The sequence below is a fragment of the Pongo pygmaeus genome, chromosome 5 (genome assembly GCF_028885625.2).
Source record: "Pongo pygmaeus isolate AG05252 chromosome 5, NHGRI_mPonPyg2-v2.0_pri, whole genome shotgun sequence".
In the NCBI taxonomy this organism is placed as follows: domain Eukaryota; kingdom Metazoa; phylum Chordata; class Mammalia; order Primates; family Hominidae; genus Pongo; species Pongo pygmaeus.
In genome coordinates this window covers 62861217-62882122 of record NC_072378.2, presented here as the reverse complement: position 1 = coordinate 62882122, position 20906 = coordinate 62861217, and the positions used below count along the sequence as shown (strand labels likewise).

General features: G+C 36.6%; 1 protein-coding gene across 9 annotated transcripts in view; it reads right to left on the bottom strand.

The window, feature by feature from the left end:
* The window catches only part of PHF3 (PHD finger protein 3), a 78222-nt gene that overhangs the window by 31663 nt on the left and 25653 nt on the right, over nucleotides 1–20906 (bottom strand). For 6 of the 9 annotated variants that reach the window (XM_054490218.2, XM_063666295.1, XM_063666294.1 and 3 more), the window contains one exon: nucleotides 2226–2387. The exons of 1 other annotated variant lie outside the window; for it this stretch is intronic. In XM_054490218.2, the coding sequence (XP_054346193.2) occupies nucleotides 2226–2387 (162 nt within the window). Of the gene's footprint in view, nucleotides 1–2225; nucleotides 2388–3379; nucleotides 3573–15533; nucleotides 17777–20906 lie in introns of those variants that run through there. 2 more of the 9 variants (XM_054490225.2, XM_054490223.2) reach the window with 2 other exon arrangements.

The following is a 20906-nucleotide window of genomic DNA, read 5'->3' as shown; positions in this document are numbered from 1 at the left end:
AAGTCTTAAGACTTGATGGTCCCAGATGATTCTAAAGTGGGAATGAAGACAGATGCTTAATACTTAGAAGGGTTGAAAGCTCTTTAAAAGCAGCAGTTAGATTTCTAGATCCCTCTTTCCCCTACTCCATTTGTTGGGCAACTGCCCTTCCCTGGTCCTGAGCCAAAACTCATAGCTTATTCTCTGGAGATAGTAAACCAAGGTTTCTAGGCTAAAAAACATAAGGCACAGTTGAGACTGGCTGTAAAGTACACTGAAATTTTTAAGATTAAGTGAATTTGTATATACTGAAAGCTGAGAAACCCCAGTCAGTTTCCCTTACGGGCTTCCATAATATGCTAGCAATCTAATAAGTTATGGAAAATAACCTAAATTCTGATACGAAGGGTTCTGCCAAACAACGGTACAGCCAGATTGCTATACACTGACACTCACAGCTGGTAAAACCCAATCCCCACACTTAGAAGTTTCATAATTTTATTTCCCTACCCTTAAACATGAGCAATAATCAAGGGTCAGACATTTCAGGAAAGCATCTAGGAAAGATGGAGGCCAAAACCTTTTTTAAAATTTTTTTACAATAATGCAACATTGAGAATTAAGAAACTATGAAAGGAGACAAAAACTGTTTAAAACGCCATTAGTATCTTAATAAAGACAAAAGAAGATACTACATCCATGAAACATGAATAGAACACTACAGAAAGGACAATTCTCAAAACAACAACAAAAAGAACATTTAAGAATCAGAAGTAGAAAACTTGACTGAAAAGTTGGAGGATAAATATGAGAAAATTTAAGCATGTTAAAAGAAAAGTTACAAAGAGGTGGGAAGTAGGCAAAATAAAGAAAACAGAGGGACCAGTCCCTGTTATGTAACAAATAATAAAGGTTCCAGAAATCAAGAGCTAACAAAATAAAGAGAGGAATTAACAATGAAATAATTCAAAAAATTTTCCCGGAATTGAACAATAACATTTTTCAGACTAAGAGAATCTACTGAGTGTCTTGAGCTCCATACACAAAATACATCAAAACCAATACATATCATCATGAAATATCAAAACACCAAAGCTGAAGAGAAAGATTCCACAAACTTCCAGAAGAAATCAGATAACATACACTCCTACACATACACACACACACACACACACACATCAAAATAAACTTCTCTGTTATAATAAACAAAATAACAACCCTGAAGTTAGAAAAAAATGGAGCAACACCTTCAGAATTTCTGAAGGAAAATGATTTCCAACCTTGAATTTTACGTCCAACTAGACCATGATTCCAGTATGAGAATAGACTAAATACAAGGTAAACATACAAGGTTTTAAAAGTGTTATCTCACAGCTCCTTTTTCTCACAAAACTGCTGGAAGAGGTGCATCACCAAAATAAAAAAATTGAATCCAGAAAGAGGAAATAGGAACTACAACAAAAGCACAAAGCACAGACTTCCAGAAAAATGGTAAAGGGAGATCCCTGAACAGCTTTGCATCAGGCTCACAGGACTAACAGGAGTCTGTCTACATAAGAGGGAATCAGAAGGCTCCAAGAGGTGTTTTCAATAAAACGGATATGACAGAATACCTGAAATACACAAATATCTTTAGGGTAGATTTAGACAACTGGGAGAGCAGTTTTAGTATAATTGCTGGTAATGTACACACTAAACAACTGAGAAACTAAAACACTTAAATCAGAAAGACAAGAAGTCATACAAGAAAAGTAACTGTAGTTTATTAAACGTATCATCTCTAATAGCATATTACTCATACTAACATAATTACCATTGATCTAACAAAATTATATATTGGAAAAATGAAAAAGATGTTCTTTTTCATGATGAGGACAAGTAGCAGGAAGAAAATCATCCACAGTGGGAAGTCAACAGATGGATGAATAATAAATCAGAATAATCAAAAAACAGCAAGATATGCATGTTACCTAGAGACATAAAGGTAAATACCAAAAAAAAAAAAAAAAATTAAACCAGCTCAGAGTTACTAGTGGTTTCCCCTGGGGAAGGAGAAATGGGTAGTGTGGGGTGGTGGGTACTGAAAACTTATACAACAAATTGACATATCTCAAAACTGATTGCCATCAAAATGAATGGATTAGCAAAACATCAAGAAAATATGATTTCTGCTCAGCAGGTTTATAACCTAACACATCTGTCCCTATACCTCTGATTTTCTAGCTAGACCTCTCTCAAAGGATTACCTTGTGCCATTAAACGAGGTGATTTTCTTGGAGATCTCACTGAATTTTCTTCTACCTTGTCCCTTAAGTTCCTGTTAGGTAAAATCAGTTCTTCTTCATCAATGGTATCATTGCCACTTTCTTTAACAACTCCTTCATCCATAATATCGTCAAGACCAACAACTAGAAAAAAACAACAACAAAAAAATTAACTTTTAAAAATATTGGGAATGTTAGGCAATTAAAGGCAGTACAGAAAATACTGTGAAATAGTCTTAACACTACATACTCTTGAAAATCTGGAATGTGAAATTTTCTAACATGTGAAATTGCCACTACCAAACTTCCAAATCAAGTCAGTTTTATAAACTTCCACCTTGTAAAGTAATTAGTCAAAGAGAGTATTAGCTATATTATACTCTTTCCTGATTTAGCCTCAAATATCACTTCCATTTATTACTTGCTGACCTCTTGTGAAAGACATAGGTGACTATACCTGGAGTACTCAAGTATCACAATTTTGGTTAAGGTAGTACAGGAGTTCCATACCCTGAAAGATTCTAGGTTCATGCTAGAATCAAAAATTCTACTTCTAACTGGGATCCCAATACTCTACTACAGACTTTATGCTACATGTATGAAAGCAAGCAATGTAGATGTACTTTTGACTGGTACCAAAAGAAAAAAAAAAAAAAAGAAGAAACGGAAAAAAACAGAGAGAGGGAAAAAAATGAAAAACATAATGTAACTTCCCCTTCCCCCAAATGCTGGAGAAAATAGTAGATGTTTAATATAGCTATATAATTACATTACCTTCTCCTAGTCAAAAGAGAGATAGAGTCATGTATTTAATTTGTGGGGTGGAGAAAGAATGTAAAAAGACTCAGGAACAGTCAAAGAAATAGTAACACCATACTCATATTGTCATTAGGTTTATTTCTGTGTAGAACAAACGCCACTTAGCCAACATGTATCAGTAATTCTAAATGTGCAGTTGAATGAAATCTTGCCAAAAAGAATGTGATTATTTAGATCAGCAAGTCTGGATTCAAATCCTTACTAGAACGTTTTTTTAAAAAAAAAAAAAAAAAAAAAAACGCCTTGATCAAGTCACTTAACCTCTCTATCAGTTTCTTTATCTCTAAAACGAGAATAACAATACCTGTCCTACCTACCTCACAGGGCTGTTGTGAGGATCAAGTGAGATGATGTATGAGAACTCACTCTGTAAACTTTAGAGCACTATACAAATGTTAGTTATTATCTTCATCCTAGGGGTTAGAAGGAACCTCAAGGAGTTATCTAGTCCTCATCTTTGTGTCCAAGTAGAACTTCATTTAAAAGAGCTCAACAAGATAGTGGTCTATCCTAAAATTTAAAGAGAACAAAATTCTTCATAAGTTTACCTTTAAATGACACAATCTTTTTGAAGAGCAATTTGACAACAAACAGAATCATGAAACTGCTAATATGCTTTGATCAAAATAAATTTAAAAAGAGAGGAAAGAATGGATTATGAAGAAAATGCTGACCAGAAAACAGTGTGATCCTTGTTAGAAACAAACACACAAATAAAATGCATGCATATGTACATTTAGAATAAAAAAAAAAAGATTGGCAGAAAACAGATGAAAATTATACCAGTAATCATAGGCAGTAATTCTTATCCATAAACAGATAAGAATATACCTTTTTCCTATTTTCCAAATTTCCTGCTATAAGCATGTATTATAAAAGTAAAAACAGAGCCCACACTTTTAACCATTATGCTATGCGCTAAAAGTTTGGAGGAGAATATGCTTTAGAAAAATTACTCAGGATTAATTTAAGATATAATTTGTGTAAAGACAGGTAGGAACTTCAGTTAGGCTATTCCACCATGATGGAATATTGGTTGCCACACATTCACATACATCCTCAGGTTTTTGTTGCTGTTTTTTTTTGTTTTTTTTTTTTTTGAGACAGAGTCTCACTCTGTTGCCCAAGCTGGAGTGCAGTGGTGCAATCTTGGCTCGCTGCAACCTCCACCTCCCAGGTTCAAGTGATTCTCCTGCCTCAGCCTCCCAAGTAGCTGGGAATACAGGTGTGTGCCATCATGCCCAGCTAATTTTTGTATTTTTAGTAGAGACGGGGTTTAGCCATGTTGGCCAGGCTGGTCTCGAACTCCTGACCTCAAGTGATCCACCTGCCTCGGCCTCCCAAAGTGCTGGGATTACAGGCGTGAACCACCGCACCCAGCCTCAAAAAAGTTTTGACATTAGATTACAGGTCTACTATGTTCCTTTAAATACATAAATTTTAAGACTACTTTTCATTAATTCTGTAGAAAAGCACATATATATAGTATATGCATTACAAAGATGCATAAGAAACATTAATAGGAAAAACACAACAGACTGTTCAATCAGTGATTTAGTTGTAAGAAATTTTGCCATTGCTGTTGTTTTTTAACCTTCATTATACTTTCTCTGAGTTTTCCAAGTTTTCTATAATGAGCGTGTATTCTACAATGTAAACAGGAGAAAAAAGAACCATCCAAAATAGAAACAGCCCAGGAGAAAAGCCTGATGAATAGTGTTTGTTGACAGGGAGTGAAGTCATGTAATGAATTTTAGAGCTGTACTGCAAAGCAGAATCAACAGGATTTCGCAAGCCAAATCCAAAGGTCAATTATCAGGTTTTAAATTATTCCATTTCCTAGCAGCATCTGACACAGCTGATTCCTCTCCACTTTCTGAATCTCCTTTTTTTTCACTTCACTTCTGGGATATCACATCCTCCCATTTCCCTAGCCACTTGTCAACAGCCTTTGATAAAGCCTTCTCTTCCTGCAGACATCTACATATTGAAGGATACAACAATTCAGTCCCCCCATCTTTCTTCTTTATCTACACTCATACTCACTCATCCCTTCACACTCACTTATCCCTAAGGTGATCTTATCCAGGCCCATCTATACTCTAATGATTCCCATAGGTATCTTCTCCAGCCCAAAGCTCATGAGACCTTCAGAAGAGTGTAATCTGATATCTTCATTAAGTTGTCTAATAAGTACCTCAAGTTAACATACCAAAAATAAACACTGATTCTACCAATCCTCCCACCCCCTCAAAAAACTGTTCCTCCCAAGGTATTCAGAGTAAATGGAACCTCCAATCACCTAGTTCAATTCTAAAACTCTAGAACTGTCCTTAGCTCCTCTCCCCATATCTGACACATCCAAGCTATCAGCATATCCTGCTAGCTTTATCTTCAAAATGTATCACACATCTGACCAGCTAACATGCTACTCCCAAATCACATCTCTCATCAAGACTGTAACAGCCTCCTAGTGTCCCAGGTTTCTCTACTGCCATCCCCTCTCCCCTAACACAGTTTATTCTCCACACAGTTATCACTGTGATCCTTCTAAAGTATTAAGTCAGATCACGTTAATATTCTTCTTTTCAAAATCCTCTAAAACCTTCCCAACACATTTAGACATAAAGCCCAAAATCCTAGCCAGGGCCCACAGGGTCCTATAACAAGATCTTCTCCTGCCAACTTCTTTGACTTCATCTCCTCCCCCTGCTGATTCACTCTCCTCCAGTCACACTGGCTTTTCCTGAACATAGGGAAGCATAAGCCCATCTCCAGGTTTTTGCACTTGCTATTCCCGCTGCATGAAGGCTCTTCTCCCAAATACCCATAACTCATTCTTTCCCTTCATTCAGGTTTTACTTAGATGTCACCTTCTCAGAGAAACCTTCCCTAACCACCTTATGCAAAACAGCACATATTCCCATTACTGCCTATGGATCCTTAGCATACTTTATCCTTTAAAATGTTTCTCTATATGACATTAAGTATCTGACAGTCTTCTCCACTAGAATGTAAGCTGCACAGGTAAGGACCTTTGTCTCCTATTTGTGGCTGAATCCCCAGAACCTAGAATAACAACCTTGTATACAGTAGGTATTCCAGAATATATTTGCTGAATAAAAGAATTATGAGAAAAGACAGATTGGGAGAACTTAAACCTTGATGAGTGAGAGAAAATGTTTCTATTGACCAAACAGCGAAGTTGGAAAGAACAAATTTGGAAGTAACATACTGACTTCACTTTTTTGATATATTGAAGACATGAAGGAAAAAGATCAGACAAAAGATGCATCAAGGTAAAGCAACATCACAAAAATTTCAAAGTAGTGGGAAGGTTAACTGCTACACAAAGAACGAATAAAGGAGAGAAATCCACTAGTTTGACACACAAAGCAGAGAATCAGATGAGAAGGAGTTAAGAAGTAAGTAAATGAAGAATGACAATAATTGTAGTCGCTTTTAAGTTTAATAGAGGAAAGTGGAGAGAAGGAAGGGGACAGAAGAGGGAAAAATCAACAGAGATCTGACCATGTTTATATGTGCTGGAAAATAACTTGGAAGGTAAGTGATGACTTGAGGTTCTATCATTGAACAACCTCTTGGTCAACAATCTACAATTAGAATAACTAAGACTGCATTTGAGATGTTTCTCAAAGGTAAGATTTCCAAGCATGCATCTTTTTTTGAACTCCTGCTCCTCCTAACAACACACTTCCTTCAACTCAAAAATCCATTTCTACATTAAATCAAGCTCTACGTTGCCTTCAGAGTTTCCAGAGCTCTCATGCTGAATGAGAGCCCGAATAACAGAAGCACCTCCAGTATGTTTTTTCTTCCTGCCTATATTCCACAACTAGGTACTAGGTGCCATTCTCATTTTTACTCCCAAGTCTGAAACTTAATGCCAACTTTATAACAGAGGAAATAACTGATCTAGAAGTAGTTAAGCTGAGTTTGACCTTTGTGCTGCCAGCATAATCATCACATAACAAATGTGAAAAACTCCCTACTAGTCCTGCCTTGTGATTCTCCCTTTTGTGTGGTATTAAAGCGATTTAAACCAATCCCTACTGTTGAGAAATGGAATAAATTTAACCCCAAATGGTTCTGAAATTTTGGCATAAAATCCATGATCATACTCAGAAATCTCTTCGAGCCTGATTTTACATCACATTAAAATTCCTCCCATCCCAACCCCAAATTGCCCTAATTAAACTTGCTTAAGTGAAGTCCTCCTGACATTGATACTATTTTAACTCCAGACTATGTAATTTAAACCTATCTTTTTGGAAAGGGGGCAAATGAGATAAAGAGAATAAAAACCATTCAGAGTTAAATTTATTGCACTGCTCAACAATAGAGATTTGTTTAAATCACTTTAATACCATACAAAGGGGGAGAATTATAAATCAGGAACAGGAGGGAGCTCTTCACATTTGGAATGCATTAATTATGCAGGCAGCACAGAGGTCAAACTTAGCTCAACTATTATACTTCTACGTCGGTTATTTCCTCTATTACAAAGTTGGCAGTAAGTACCAGACTTGAGGGGGAAAAGAACATATCTGTGCAGTATCACAACAATAAAGAATAGATATCTACTTTATAGGGCCTGTGTTTTTTAAGTATAGTAAGAAAATATGTGAACACCTCCTCTTAACAGAGCCCCTACAGCTTTCCCCTCTAACACTGCAGACCACCAGTCTCTACTTGACCACCCTTTGGTAAGAGTTCTTTCCTTCATGGATGAGTAACAGATTCACTCCAAAAAGAGGCTGAGGCATGATGCACTACATCGAGTTGTATGTTACACACAATCAACTATTTGGGAATGAATTTATCCTTGTAGATATTATGATGTTAATTTGAAAAAAATAAACAATGCTATATAAATAATGCTTTTCTTCCCCTCTTCTATTCTTTCTTTACAATACATTTTAAAACACAGGTTCACTAAGTCGAAGATGGTATATATATACACACACTCATACACATATATGTGTATATATACACACACATATATATATATATTCATTTTACTCTTAGATATCATCAAATGTCTCTCCAAAAATATAAAATAATTACAGTGCAAAGGCCTTCATATTAAGTCTCAATAAGAACTCACTAGAACTAATTTCAGATTTTTAAAAGAAACATGGTTACTAAAAAAGCTTGAAAACTTTGTGGATTTATACACTGCCTTTTTGTATATCTTTAAGTTTGTCAGTTATTAAGTCAAATTTAAAATTTCCCTATTAATTCTTAAGTACTTTGTATAAGGCAAAAGAGCTTCTATAAAAGAGCAACGAATTCGGCTGCCCAGGAATGGCAGCTTTACCAGATACAGCAAAAGCCACCCCTATCCTTTGACTGAATGTTTTTCTCTGCAATATGGCTTCAGCCTAAACTATGCAAACTCTAAAGACAAGGTCAAATACTTGGCTCCTGTCAACTCCCTTACCTTTATGGTTAAGAGGAGGAGATATTCACCTTTTTGGTACAGCCACAGTTTGCTGCCCATTTGCTACTTTTTCTTACCTGGTAGGTTAGACTTTCAGTTGTAAGGTATTGGGATGCTTTTGCTTAGAAAGGGCCTGGCAGGCATTCCAGTCTCAGGCGGGTACCCTGCCCCCTTGATTTTTCAAGGAACCCTCAGCCCCATCCTTGAAGAAAACATAAGGATGTTTTGCAAGTTTCTAGAAATCTGAGCCAGAAATCAGAAACCAATTTACTGATTGTTGTAGATGTGAAGGATTAACCTTAACAAACAGACAAGAGGCTGACAGAAGTGAGCTGGGTCTTGCTTATCCTGTTATTAGGTGTTTCGTGGAATAAGCAGTCGAAGCTGGAGAAGGACGAGAAGAAAGGGTGATTTTTTTTTTTAATGTTTCAGGGGTTGATTTTCTCCTATGGTTATCCTGAGTTGGGGTTTATAAGGCAGCACAGGCTGCCTAATGCTGCTTTTTTATGAACTGAAATCACTTTGGGATATTTTTTCTGCAACACTGGAAAATTTTATTTAAAAACAAAAAAATACTTAAGCAGATATCTGTATCTTTTCAATCCTTTTCTAAGAGACAATATTTATTGGGTCTGCACCTCCATACTTGAGCTTGTTAGCGGTGCTGTTTCTGCTGTTAGCCATGTTAAAGTGTTAATCCTGCACATTTGGTAATACAAGATTGTTGACATTAAAAAAAAAAAAAATCCCAAGCACAGACAAAACAAAGAATAAGACAGTGTTAAAGGGAAAACTTGAGGAGAAATAAATTTAAAGGAGCTTTAATGAGCAGTGAACGACTCATGAATCGGGCAGCCCCCAAAATCACAGCAGATTCAGAGAGACTCCTAGGGTGCCTCGTGGTCAGAACAAATTTATAGACAAAAAAGGGAAGGGAAAGTGACATACAGAAATTGGCAGTGAGGTACAGAAACACCTGGATTGGTTACAGGTTGGTGTTTGCCTTATGTGAACACACTTGGAACACACAGAAGTCTGAGTGGTTCAAGTATGGCGGCTGGGATTGACCAATACTCAGCTATTGTTACAGGCACACACTCCCAAGTTAGGTTTCTAATCTTGTCTGCCTATTAAGCTAGGTTATGGCTCATCCACAAGTACTCAAATATAGAAGCAGAGTCCTTCTCAGGCATATTTAGTTTGCTTTAACAGTAGATATCCTATCATGTAACCACAAACCATACCTGTGGAAAACAGAGCAGTAGAAACCTAACCATAAAACATGATCTTCTAATTTCATTAAAGGAGTATCTAAATATAGGACATTATAATAAAGGCTAAAAATGTATCAAAGTGTTTTTTTAACCTACCAAGCAACATTATGAAATTAAGAAAAATAAAAAAATACACATTCCAAATTTTCATTTCGATTAGCTCTGTCTGCTCTATGTGTATAAAAACAGGCAGAAAAGAGGCACTTGGCCAGACACTAACCAATTCTAGAAAACCTACAGTAACATAAAGTATACACTCTGTTAATATGAGTATCTGTGTCTGTGGAGAAGGGGAGAATACTTTATGGATTGCTTCCTAATTGTTTAAATATTATTTTTATTTCTTAGATTTTTTTTTGCAATAGCACATGAGAAAGTTACTGTCCCATAGTTCATTTATTTATACAGCCCACTAATTACAGACTTGGTTTGGTAAAAAACTGTAAATATTGGCCAGGCACAGTGGCTCACACCTGTAATCTCAGCACTTTGGGAGGCCGAGGCGGACAGACGATGAGGTCAGAAGATTGAGACCATCCTGGCCAACATGGTGAAACCCCGTCTCTACTAAAAATACAAAAATTAGCTGGGCGTGGTGGCACACAGATCATGAGGTCAGGAGATCAAGACCATCCTGGCCAACATGGTGAAACCCCATCTCTACTAAAAATACAAAAATTAGCTGGGCGTGGTGCTGCGTGCCTGTAATCCCAGCTACTTGGGAGGCTGAGGCAGGAGAATCACCTGAACCAGGTAGTCGAAGGTTCCAGTGAGCCGAGATCGCACCACTGCACTCCAGCCTGGCGACAGAGGACGACTCCGTCTCAAAAAACCAAACAAAACAAAACAACTGTAAATATGAATGTAAGCATGTAAACACAACCCTCAGAGATGCTAGAACTATTTAGTAACCATGAATTACTTTAATCTGATAAAAGGATTAACTAAACATTTTGAGTACCCTTCATTTGCTATTTCTCTGCTTGGAATGTACTTTACTTGCCTAGGATTTTCAAAAGGCTGGCCACTACAAGTACCTCGGCATGCAGCTACTCTCAATGTTTGACAGAGGCCTTCCCTAACTAGCCCAAGTCAAATAAACCATGACCTCTGCCACCAAAAAAACAATTAGACATTTTCTATCACCTTACAATTTATTAGGCTGATGCAAAAGTAATCGTGTTTCTTCCCATTGAGAGTAATGGCCAAAGCCACAATCAATTTTGCACCAACCTAATACTTGCAAGCTCCATGAGGGCAAGGACTTTGTCTCAAACACCACTCTACCCTCCAGCACTGGAAACAGTCTGGCATATGATAGGTATGCAATAAGTATTTGTTAAACAAACAGTACAGTACCAATCACTTTCATCTCAAAGAAAATCATTATACCTTACACACGATTGTTGTAAATTGCTGATCCCTGGAATGTTATTTAACGAAAATCACGTTACTAAACAGGAATAGGTTTAAAAAAAAAAAAAGCAGCTCAACCATCTTATAATACGGATCTCATTATTATTCACTGAGTTTCACATTCTAATAAGTCAATTCCCAACTAGGCACTTCATTCTGTAACATTTCAGTTGCATTTACTCAAATATATGAAAAAAACAGACACAAACAGGACCACCCAAAGAGTTCTTAGAGAATCACATATTTTTTTCAGTAAGAGAGGCCAGGAAACGGAGTTAAACAATTTACAGCCCTAATTTGTAGTACCCCAGGAAAAGACTATTATGCTACTATACGCTCCACTAAATAGAATTAAAACTCCACAAGAGCAGAAATTTGTTATTCTTTTGTTTTCTGATGTATCACTAGTGCTAGAACAGCAGCTGGAACATAAAATATTCAGTCTTAAAACATAGCTTAAATGAACAAATGCATGAGTGCATACAAAAATATCATGGCTCTATCTCAAGAGATGAGAACCTCCATGTTCAACTAGACCCAAATCAGGAAGTTATCCTCAGCAATCAAAAGAAATAGAATGAAACACCTCGGCCGGGCACGGTGGCTCATGCCTGTAATCCCAGCACTTTGGCTCATGCCTGTAATCCCAGAACATTGGGAGGCCGAGTTGGGCAGATCACAAAGTCAGGAGATCGAGACCATCCTGGCTAACGAGACCATCCTGGCTAACACGGTGAAACCCCATCTCTACCAAAAATACAAAAAATTAGCCAGGCACGGGCACCTGTAGTCCCAGTGCCCAGGCGGGCACCTGTAGTCCCAGCTACTTGGGAGGTTGAGGCAGGACAATGGCGCGAACCCAGGAGGCGGAGCTTGCAGTGAGCCGAGATAGCACCACTGCAGTCCGGCCTAGGCGCAAAGAGCAAGACTCCGTCTCAAAAAAAAAAAAAAACACCTCTACTCCATCACAGTAGTGTTGACTAACCCATACAGAAGTCAGAATTAGGATGATAGTTTAGAAAGCACAGATGAGAAGGAAGCATCCAAACATGGAATAACCAAATAACTACAAAAAAAGCTGCTCACTCAAAAAGATGCAATTAGTAGCATTTTTCAGGGTGCATGCCTAGGAATCAGTCTCCTTTTAAGAGTATAAAAAAGGCTCTATAAAAGGAACTTTCATCAAGTATATTAAAGAGATTAAAGATATGAACCTTATTAGAAAAAAAAATGTCAACTCTGTAATAAATTTGGAACACATAAGAGAATTATTACAACTTGGAAAACACAATTCTGATAAACATACCTAGGTAAAGGTCATAACTTGATGAGAAAAATATTATTATTATATGTATTTAGCCTTGAAACAGCAGTAAAATGTATCTTGCTCCATTCTATAATGTAGGTTTAGAAGTCAGTAAATGCTTCCTGTTATCTTCCATAAGTTTCTCTGGCCTCTTATGAACAGTTTAGAATGGGTAATCCCTTACATCAAGTTCATTTCAGTTAACCTTCCAACTCTAGAGCCTTCCTCAAGAAAAATCAAGCATATAGAAACCCTCAGAGAAAAACTACTTTAACACGGTTTATTTCTGTCCATGTGTTTTACATACATACACACCTTTATAAGAGTGTAGTCCCTTATTTTTATTTCACATATTTCTAATAACTCAAGTTTCCTGGCCTCTCACAATTAGACGAATGGATCGAATATTCTAGATGTTTGAGAAAGATAAACTAGAAGGTCCTAAGACAGTATTATAAAAAGACGAGAAACACATCATTCAAAAGCAATTTTTTTCCTAGTGTATTTGTCCCAGGCCCAGTTAATACAGGGACCAAAAGCCTTACCTACAAAAATGGTACCTAAGGATATAGCTAATAAGTAATAATACAATCACTGGTTTCCCAAGACTACTAAATCAATAGTTAAAAGCTAAATTATGTTCACTATACTGCTTTAAAAAGGAAGAATTATCAATATAGTTTTTTAAATGTCAGTTTCTTGAAGATTTATTTACAATAATTATTTTCCTAAATCATCACAAGAATGTTTCTATATTAAAGTCAAGACTGATTTACTGATTTGTCCACTAATCAAGGTCATTTACTTGACAATTTTCCTGTCACCAGTGTGTATCAAATTTAATTTAAAGCATTTCATCAACATTCAGCCTTAAGATAAGGGAAAAATTTTCTACCAAACCTTCACAACCGATCAGTTAATTTCCAAGCTGACCTCCTTTTACATATTTCACGTGCTTTTTTGAAGTTGCATATCAAGAAATCTTATACTGAAATTGATTGTAATTATACATGTAACAGAGGAAAATATGGTCCTAAGGCCAAAATTAAAAATCACGAATGAAAAAAAATCAGCAAGTACTTTTACAAGCATTCTGCCTCTATAACAGTAACAAAACTATGCAATGGAACACACAATTAAAAGTACATCTCACTGACTACATTGTGAGGTGATTTGGTTAAAAAAAAAAAAATTTGAGCATCATAAGGAAAAAAGCAATGTGACATACATTTTTTTTAATCTATGAACTCATTATAACCATCAAAAAGGAAAGAGGGCCAGGTGCAGTGGCTCAAGCCTATAATCCCAGGTTTAGGAAGCCGATGTGGGACAATCACTTGAGCCCAGGAGTTCAAGACTAGCCTGGGCAACATGGAGAGACCCCATCTATACAAAAATAAAAAATAAATAAAAAAATTAGCAGGTATGATGGTACACACCTGTGGTCCCAGCTACTTGGGAAGCTGAGGCAGGAGGATCACTTTAGCCCAGGAGGTCGAGGCTGTAGTGAGCCATGATCACGCCACTGCACTGCAGCCTGGGCAATAGAGAGCCTGTCTCAAAAAAAAAAAGGGGGTGGGGGAGGAAGCCAAAAAAAATTATTTGCCACCTCTGGCATTAGCAGTGATCATTTCACCAAAACTCCTTACTCTAAAAGATCATTCCTCCAACTCCTAACTTTGAAATGTTCATTCTTTCCTTCTAATCTGCCTCTTCAGTAGGAACTGTAAGCAACCAGGTAATGAAACAAAACTTTCCCTTACCAGAATGCAGCAAATAAATGTAAAAGAAAAGTTAGATTTAGAAAGCCATCACTTTGATACAACTGACTCCAGCGAATATCAATGGATGCATAAAACCATTAGGAAAAAGGCTGATGAGGAAATAAATATTTTCATATTGCCAAGGCTGTGCAGATTACTTGCCATCTCAAGTATTTAGGAAGAAGAGATTTTGCTCTCACCACACCTTTCCAATTTAACATCAAGAGTCAGATGATAAACATTCTACGATGTGACATTACACAGGTTCACCTATGAAGTTTTCCGAATGCCAAATATGTTTGACTGCAATCAAGTTTTTAAACCTAATTTCCAACTTGCAGAAAATCCAGTTTAAAAAATCTAAAACTCAAGATGTTGCTAAGAGACATTTGGTCTTACCTCTTCAAAATGTATCAATGGAAAAAGGAGTGCAGAGACTTCGGAAATACAACTAAATGCCAAACTAGGTCCTTGATTACAACCTGAGTTGAACAAACCAGGTGAAAATAATAGCTTGGGGACAAATGACTAATTTGAACATAGACAGGATATTAGATGATGCCTGGAAATTGTTTCTAAGGTGTAGTTATGGTATTGTTATGTATAAGTCCTTTTTGGGAAGATACATGATAAAGTTCAACTAAATGGGTAGACTGGATGGATGAACTGATAAACTGATAAATTAATACAACAAATATAGCAAAATATTAACGGCTGTTGAATATTGGTGATGACTAAACGTGAGTATACTGTACTTTGTTTTTCAGTAATGTTTTAAATTTTCAAAATACAAAATTAAATTAAAAATGTTTTTAAAGCTTAAAATAACAACTATCCTTAACCAGGTATCTAAATAGCATATATCTCATTTACAGTCTACTTTGTTCCAAAACATATTTAAAGTGTCTTTTAAAAGGATATACTATCAGTCAACCCTCCAAATCCATGGGTTCTTCATATGTGAATAAAACCAACAGCATATCAAAAATATTTGGGAAAGCTGAGTATGGTACTCATATCTGTAATCCCAGCACTTTTGAAGGCCAAGGTAGGAGGACTGCTTGAGCCCAAGGGGTTCGAGACCAGCCTGGGCAACATAAGGAGACCCCGCCTCTGCAATCCCAGCACTTTGAGAGGCCAAGGCAGGCAGATCACTTGAGGTCAGGAGTTCAAGACCAGCCTGGCAAACACAGTGAAACGCTGTCTGTACTAAAAATACAAAAACTAGCTGGGCATGGTGGCACGTACCTGTAATCCCGGCTACTTGGGAGGCTGAGGCAGGAGAATGGCTTGAACCCAGGAGGCAGACAGTGCAGTGAGCTGAGATTACACCACTGCACTCCAGCCTGGACAACTGAGCAAGACTCCATCTCAAAAAAAAAAAAAAAGGAGGGGACAATGATGTCTGTATGAAATATGTACAGCCTTTTTTTTCTTGTCATTATTCCCTAAAGAATACTGCACAACTATTTACACAGCACTTACGTTGTATTAGGTATAATTCAAAGATGATTTAAAATATATAGGAGGATGTACACAGGTTATGCAAATACTACACCATTTTATACCAGAGACTTGAACATACGAGTATAATGGTATTGTGGCACGGAGAAGTCCTGGAACCAATCCCCTATGGATACCGCGGAATGACTACAATATAAGGGAATGTTTTAAAAGAAAAAAAAATGCTGACAAACACTAAGCAAATATATATATATTAAAGATTATTAAAATCTTTATGCCACATATGTATGTAAATATATATACGTAAGAAACTAAGATGAACTCAATAATAATGTCAGTACCCAGAGTAAGTTACAAATATTTACTTTTATTAGGCATTCCCTGATCTCATGAAGACTAAAAGTCAAAGTTTGTCAGGTATTCAGCAAAACTCTTTATGGAGAAACACATGAAAAAACAGTCAGTATACCTTAAAAAGGTACTACCTCTAAATTGGTCACTCCTTCAAAAGATATCCTTATAGCAGCTTTTCTTAGACTTTATACATTAAGCAAATCATTTCCTAAGGGGGTGTGTATAACTAAAGGGGTAGACATGACAATCAATCTATGATTAACTGCTACCTAAATTTTAAAAAGAAATCAAACTTAACTAGTATTTAATCAGATTGCCACTAGTATCCTTGATGAATACCTGTCAGTCAATTTATCCAAAAGGAAGGATACTGAAAGAGTAAAAATTCCACAAAGTAGAGAGGAGTTGACACCCTTAATGCATCTGTTTGCCTTCAGCACTTTGCATTGTTACAGAATGTCATTAATATAAATATAGTTCCTTTTATACTAAAAATACTTTGTAAAAACAGTAGACTGTTTACAGTAATTTTAGGCCAGGTGCAGCAGCTCATGCCTGTAATCCTAGCACTTTGGGAGGCCAAGATGGGTGGATCACTTGAGGTGAGGAGTTCGAAACTAGCCTGGCCAACATGATGAAGCCCTGTCTCTACTAAAAAAGACAAAAATATTAGCCAAGCATGGTGGCAGGTACCTGTAATCCCAGCTACTTGGGTGGCTGAGGCAAGAGAATTGCTTGAAGCCAGGAGGCAGAGGTTGCAGTGGGCCAAGATCACACCACTGCAGTCCATCCTGGGCAACAGAGCAAGACTCTGTCTCAAAAAAAAAAAACAAAACAAAACAAAAAAAACCACAAAATGAAACAGTAATTTTAATGAAACAGGAAATGATTATTAAAATCTTTATGCCACAAAAAAATTATCCATTAATTCATAGCAAAGGCCTTAAAAGAGCTATTATACTTAATAAATTACACACTTTTGGTTTACAAAATAAACGTTCTACAAATGAGACAAGTGTTACAAACGTGCTGGCCTTTTCTAAGTAGATGTGATAAGCCATACGAGAAAATACACACCTTTAATCTGTCCCTTCTAGATAAAATGATATTTTAGTGATAAGAAAGAAACTCTTTTTCTTACTTTAAAAAGAAAAAACTCGGGCTAAGAAAATTGATGTTTAGGTATGTTTTCACTGCTACGTAATATCTGGCTAAAAATGAAATGTGACACTTAAAAAAATGTTTTTAATCTGGACATTTAAAAATTTTCCCAAATAAAAAAGTTCAGTGAATTTTGATCTCATATGGTAATAATTATTTAACGTAACCACTTCCTAGTAGTTTTAAAAAACAAGCACACTGAAAGATGGCAGTAATGTTCTAATTAACTAAAATAAAAGCTTTTCTGTATTTAAAACAAAAAAAACCTAAGATTATAACTTAGTAACTAGAGCCTACAATAAATTTCTTCCATTTAAATGTATGTATAATCGAGTTATCTTTTTCAGCTATGATAGCCATTAAAACCCAGTATCAAGCTCAACTTGGAACCAGATATGTAAAAAATTGTATCAAAATAAGATGAAATTTCCAAAATTAATTAAGCATGTGCAATCGTAACGCATCCCAAGTAAGTTGTTATACAACTAATAATTTTACTTAATAATTTGAAAAGTATACATATTTTATCTATGGCTCAACATTTTAAAATATTTAGTATCTACTGTATTTGTTATTAATACATTAATACATTAAAATACATTAATACAGAACAGTAAGACAAGTAATATAAATATACGTAAAAATACTGGTGTGCACTCAAATGTCTTATATATAAACATATACAATCAAAAAAGTTTGGATATCTTACCTTAATTAAATATCTCCAATACACAAGTAGCAATTTTGACACCCATCTCCTTCAGAGTGAAACAAGAATTCAATCTTCCTCTGAAATTTCTGATACGAGCAAATGATCATGCTCTATCAACAGAGAACTGGACTTTATCCGATTCCCAAGTTCCACTTGTTAGGGAGGAAATACAGATATACAGTCTAGAAGTCTTTGACAAGTGAGGCAGGATGAGCTCTGAAAAAAAGCCTAGTAGTCAAACCTGGATCCCAGGATGACCAATGAACCAGGAAAAGGTACTGATCTCAGATTCCTCACAGACTGAACTATAGAAATTGCACTTGAAACTGCTAGCTGTTGCCCAATAACCATTCAGCCATTCTTCCTCATTTACTGGAATTCCTATTTTTTAGCTGGGTACATGGTTATCCATAAAAAAAAATGACACTTTTCAATCTACCTTACTGATAGATGAGGTTACTAAGGTGTGGCCAATGGGATGTGAGTAGAAACGAACATACAACTTTCAGGATACGATTTTAAATGAAGGAGATATTACCTTTCCCTCCCCTTTTTTACTGAGTGGAATCAATATCTGATAGCTGAAGGGGCCATCTCAAATTATACAATAAAGGTGAAATTAGTGATCACACATGATAGCGCAAGGTAGAAGCAGCTTGGGTCCCTGGCACTGTGCAACTCCATACTAGCTCTCAGTCACTTCCTTCTGAGCTACTGCAATTTCTTTCTTTATACCACTGTTATCTGGAGTTTTCTATCACTGTTAGCTGAGTGTAATCCTAACTAAAACCAAGGCCAAAAATTCTGAGTCAAGATGATGACTCTGTAAATTACAACCTATAGGAAGAAAATCCATGATGGCAACAGAGACTAGGAAAATAAGATAGAGTCTGGAGTACAGAAAGTGTTTCTGGGGTCAGACAGGATGCTGAGGAAATGAGAAATGGACAGCCAGGGAGGCAGAGGAGGCCTAGGTCTATGATTTAGAGAAATCTAGGTAGCCAGCTTTCCTACTTCTCTAAAAAAAAAAAAGGATCTGCCACTGCCAAGGAATTATGAAATTCAGCTTCTGTAGCTGGCGGGTACGTTTATTTCTAGGATAGTGAAGGCGAACCAAGGATAGGGCCTTGAAACAAGTAATCACACTTCTGGGCCACTATAAATTAGCCAGTCTCATCTTGAGATCCCGTAAGAATCAAGATGCAGCTCTCTATCTTTTATCAGAATTTCTTTTTGATCAGTGTCCTCAAAAGATAGCAAAGAGCTTAGAGATTTTATTATTTACTTTGCTTCTTGACAGAAAAAAATTAGTAATTATGAGGCTAATTAGACAAAGGAAAAGGAGGTCAAAACTAAGGTTAAGAAAACATTTGCTCAAGGATCCTTGATATTCCTTATATCAACATTTTTTTTTAATTCACTTCCTTAAACTATCCAGGCTGTTGTCCACTCAACTTAAGGGGACTATTCACTCTATCTTCTGAGATTGGTACCCACTGGAGTTGTCAACCAGTAAAATGCTCTCATCCTAATCTCAGACACTGCTTATAGAAAATTAGCTTTAGCAGGAAAATAGAAATGACATCAATTATGCTTTAAACAATGTCATCATTTTGGATATTCTCATACTTCAGGAAACTTCCATGTAATCATTCCATGACAATTTATCGTTCTGGTTATGTAAGCACATATTTGATAACTAATTTGTCATTCATGATTCACTTAAAGACATGATAAAAAAACCTATGACAAAAGACCAAAATCAGGGAAAGGCAGTATTTTAGGGAGGAAGAGATGGCAGAAAATAGCGCCAATACCAGTAGATCCAGATGAGAAATCTTTTGAGAAGATCCTCCAACTAAGCAATAAATATGGAAGGGAAAAGAGTACAAGGGGAGAAGACACAGGTCTACAGTTCCAAAAGAATCCAGGCAGCAACTATAGTAAAAATGGCAACAAGGGATTCTGCAATCCTGTCATGACTAGAAGAAAACAGCAAGAAAAATCACTGGAACTAAAGAGGATAAAATTGATGAATTTTACTCAGCTAGTTCTTACTTTAAATGTGGGCTATAAAACAAAAATTACACCAAAATGATCTTGCTTTGTGTCTGAAGCTGTGGAGCTTCTCCTGTCTATTTAAGGCATTAAAGAGGATCCCAAAATAACTTTTTGAGGAAAATCTTGGCCCTGTCCTCTACAGCAGTGGCCCCCAACCTTTTTGGCACCCGGGATCAGTTTCACGGAAGACAATTTTTCCACGGATGAGGGGGTGGCTTTGTGATAAAATTGTTCCACTTCACATCATCACACATTAGATTCTCATAAGCAGAGCACAACCTAGATCCCTCACATGCAGAGTTCACAATAGGGTTCGTGCTCCTATGAAAATCTAATGCCACCGCTGATCTGACAGGAGGTGGAACTCAAGCGGTAATGCTCACTTGCCCACAGCTCACCTGTTGCTGTGCAGCTGGGTTCCTAACAGGCCCCAAACTGGTACTGGTCCATGGCCCACAGTCTGGGGACCCCTGCTCTACAACAAGGACAGCAGAACAGCCTCCTATTCTAACAAACACTCCTATCAGAGCCTAAATTTATGCAATCTCATACCCAGCCCTGATGATTAATAAAACTTATGTATAGGGCAAAAGAAAACAAAAGGCTAATTACATTCTCAGCAGTTCTCAGATAGTATCATATAACTCATCTTCTTATCAATATATTCAAAAATCTAGTGAGAACTGACATCCAAGGTAGGCTGTTTGAAAGATAACTTAAAATCTACCTGGGATTGGATCAGTCAGACCATGATGTTAGCCCCTGTAATACTGCTCATACTGGAATATATATTGAGGGATATAAGAAAAAGCCCTATGTTCATTGAAATTATGTTAAGGATTTTTTCATATCACACTGGTTGAAATTTC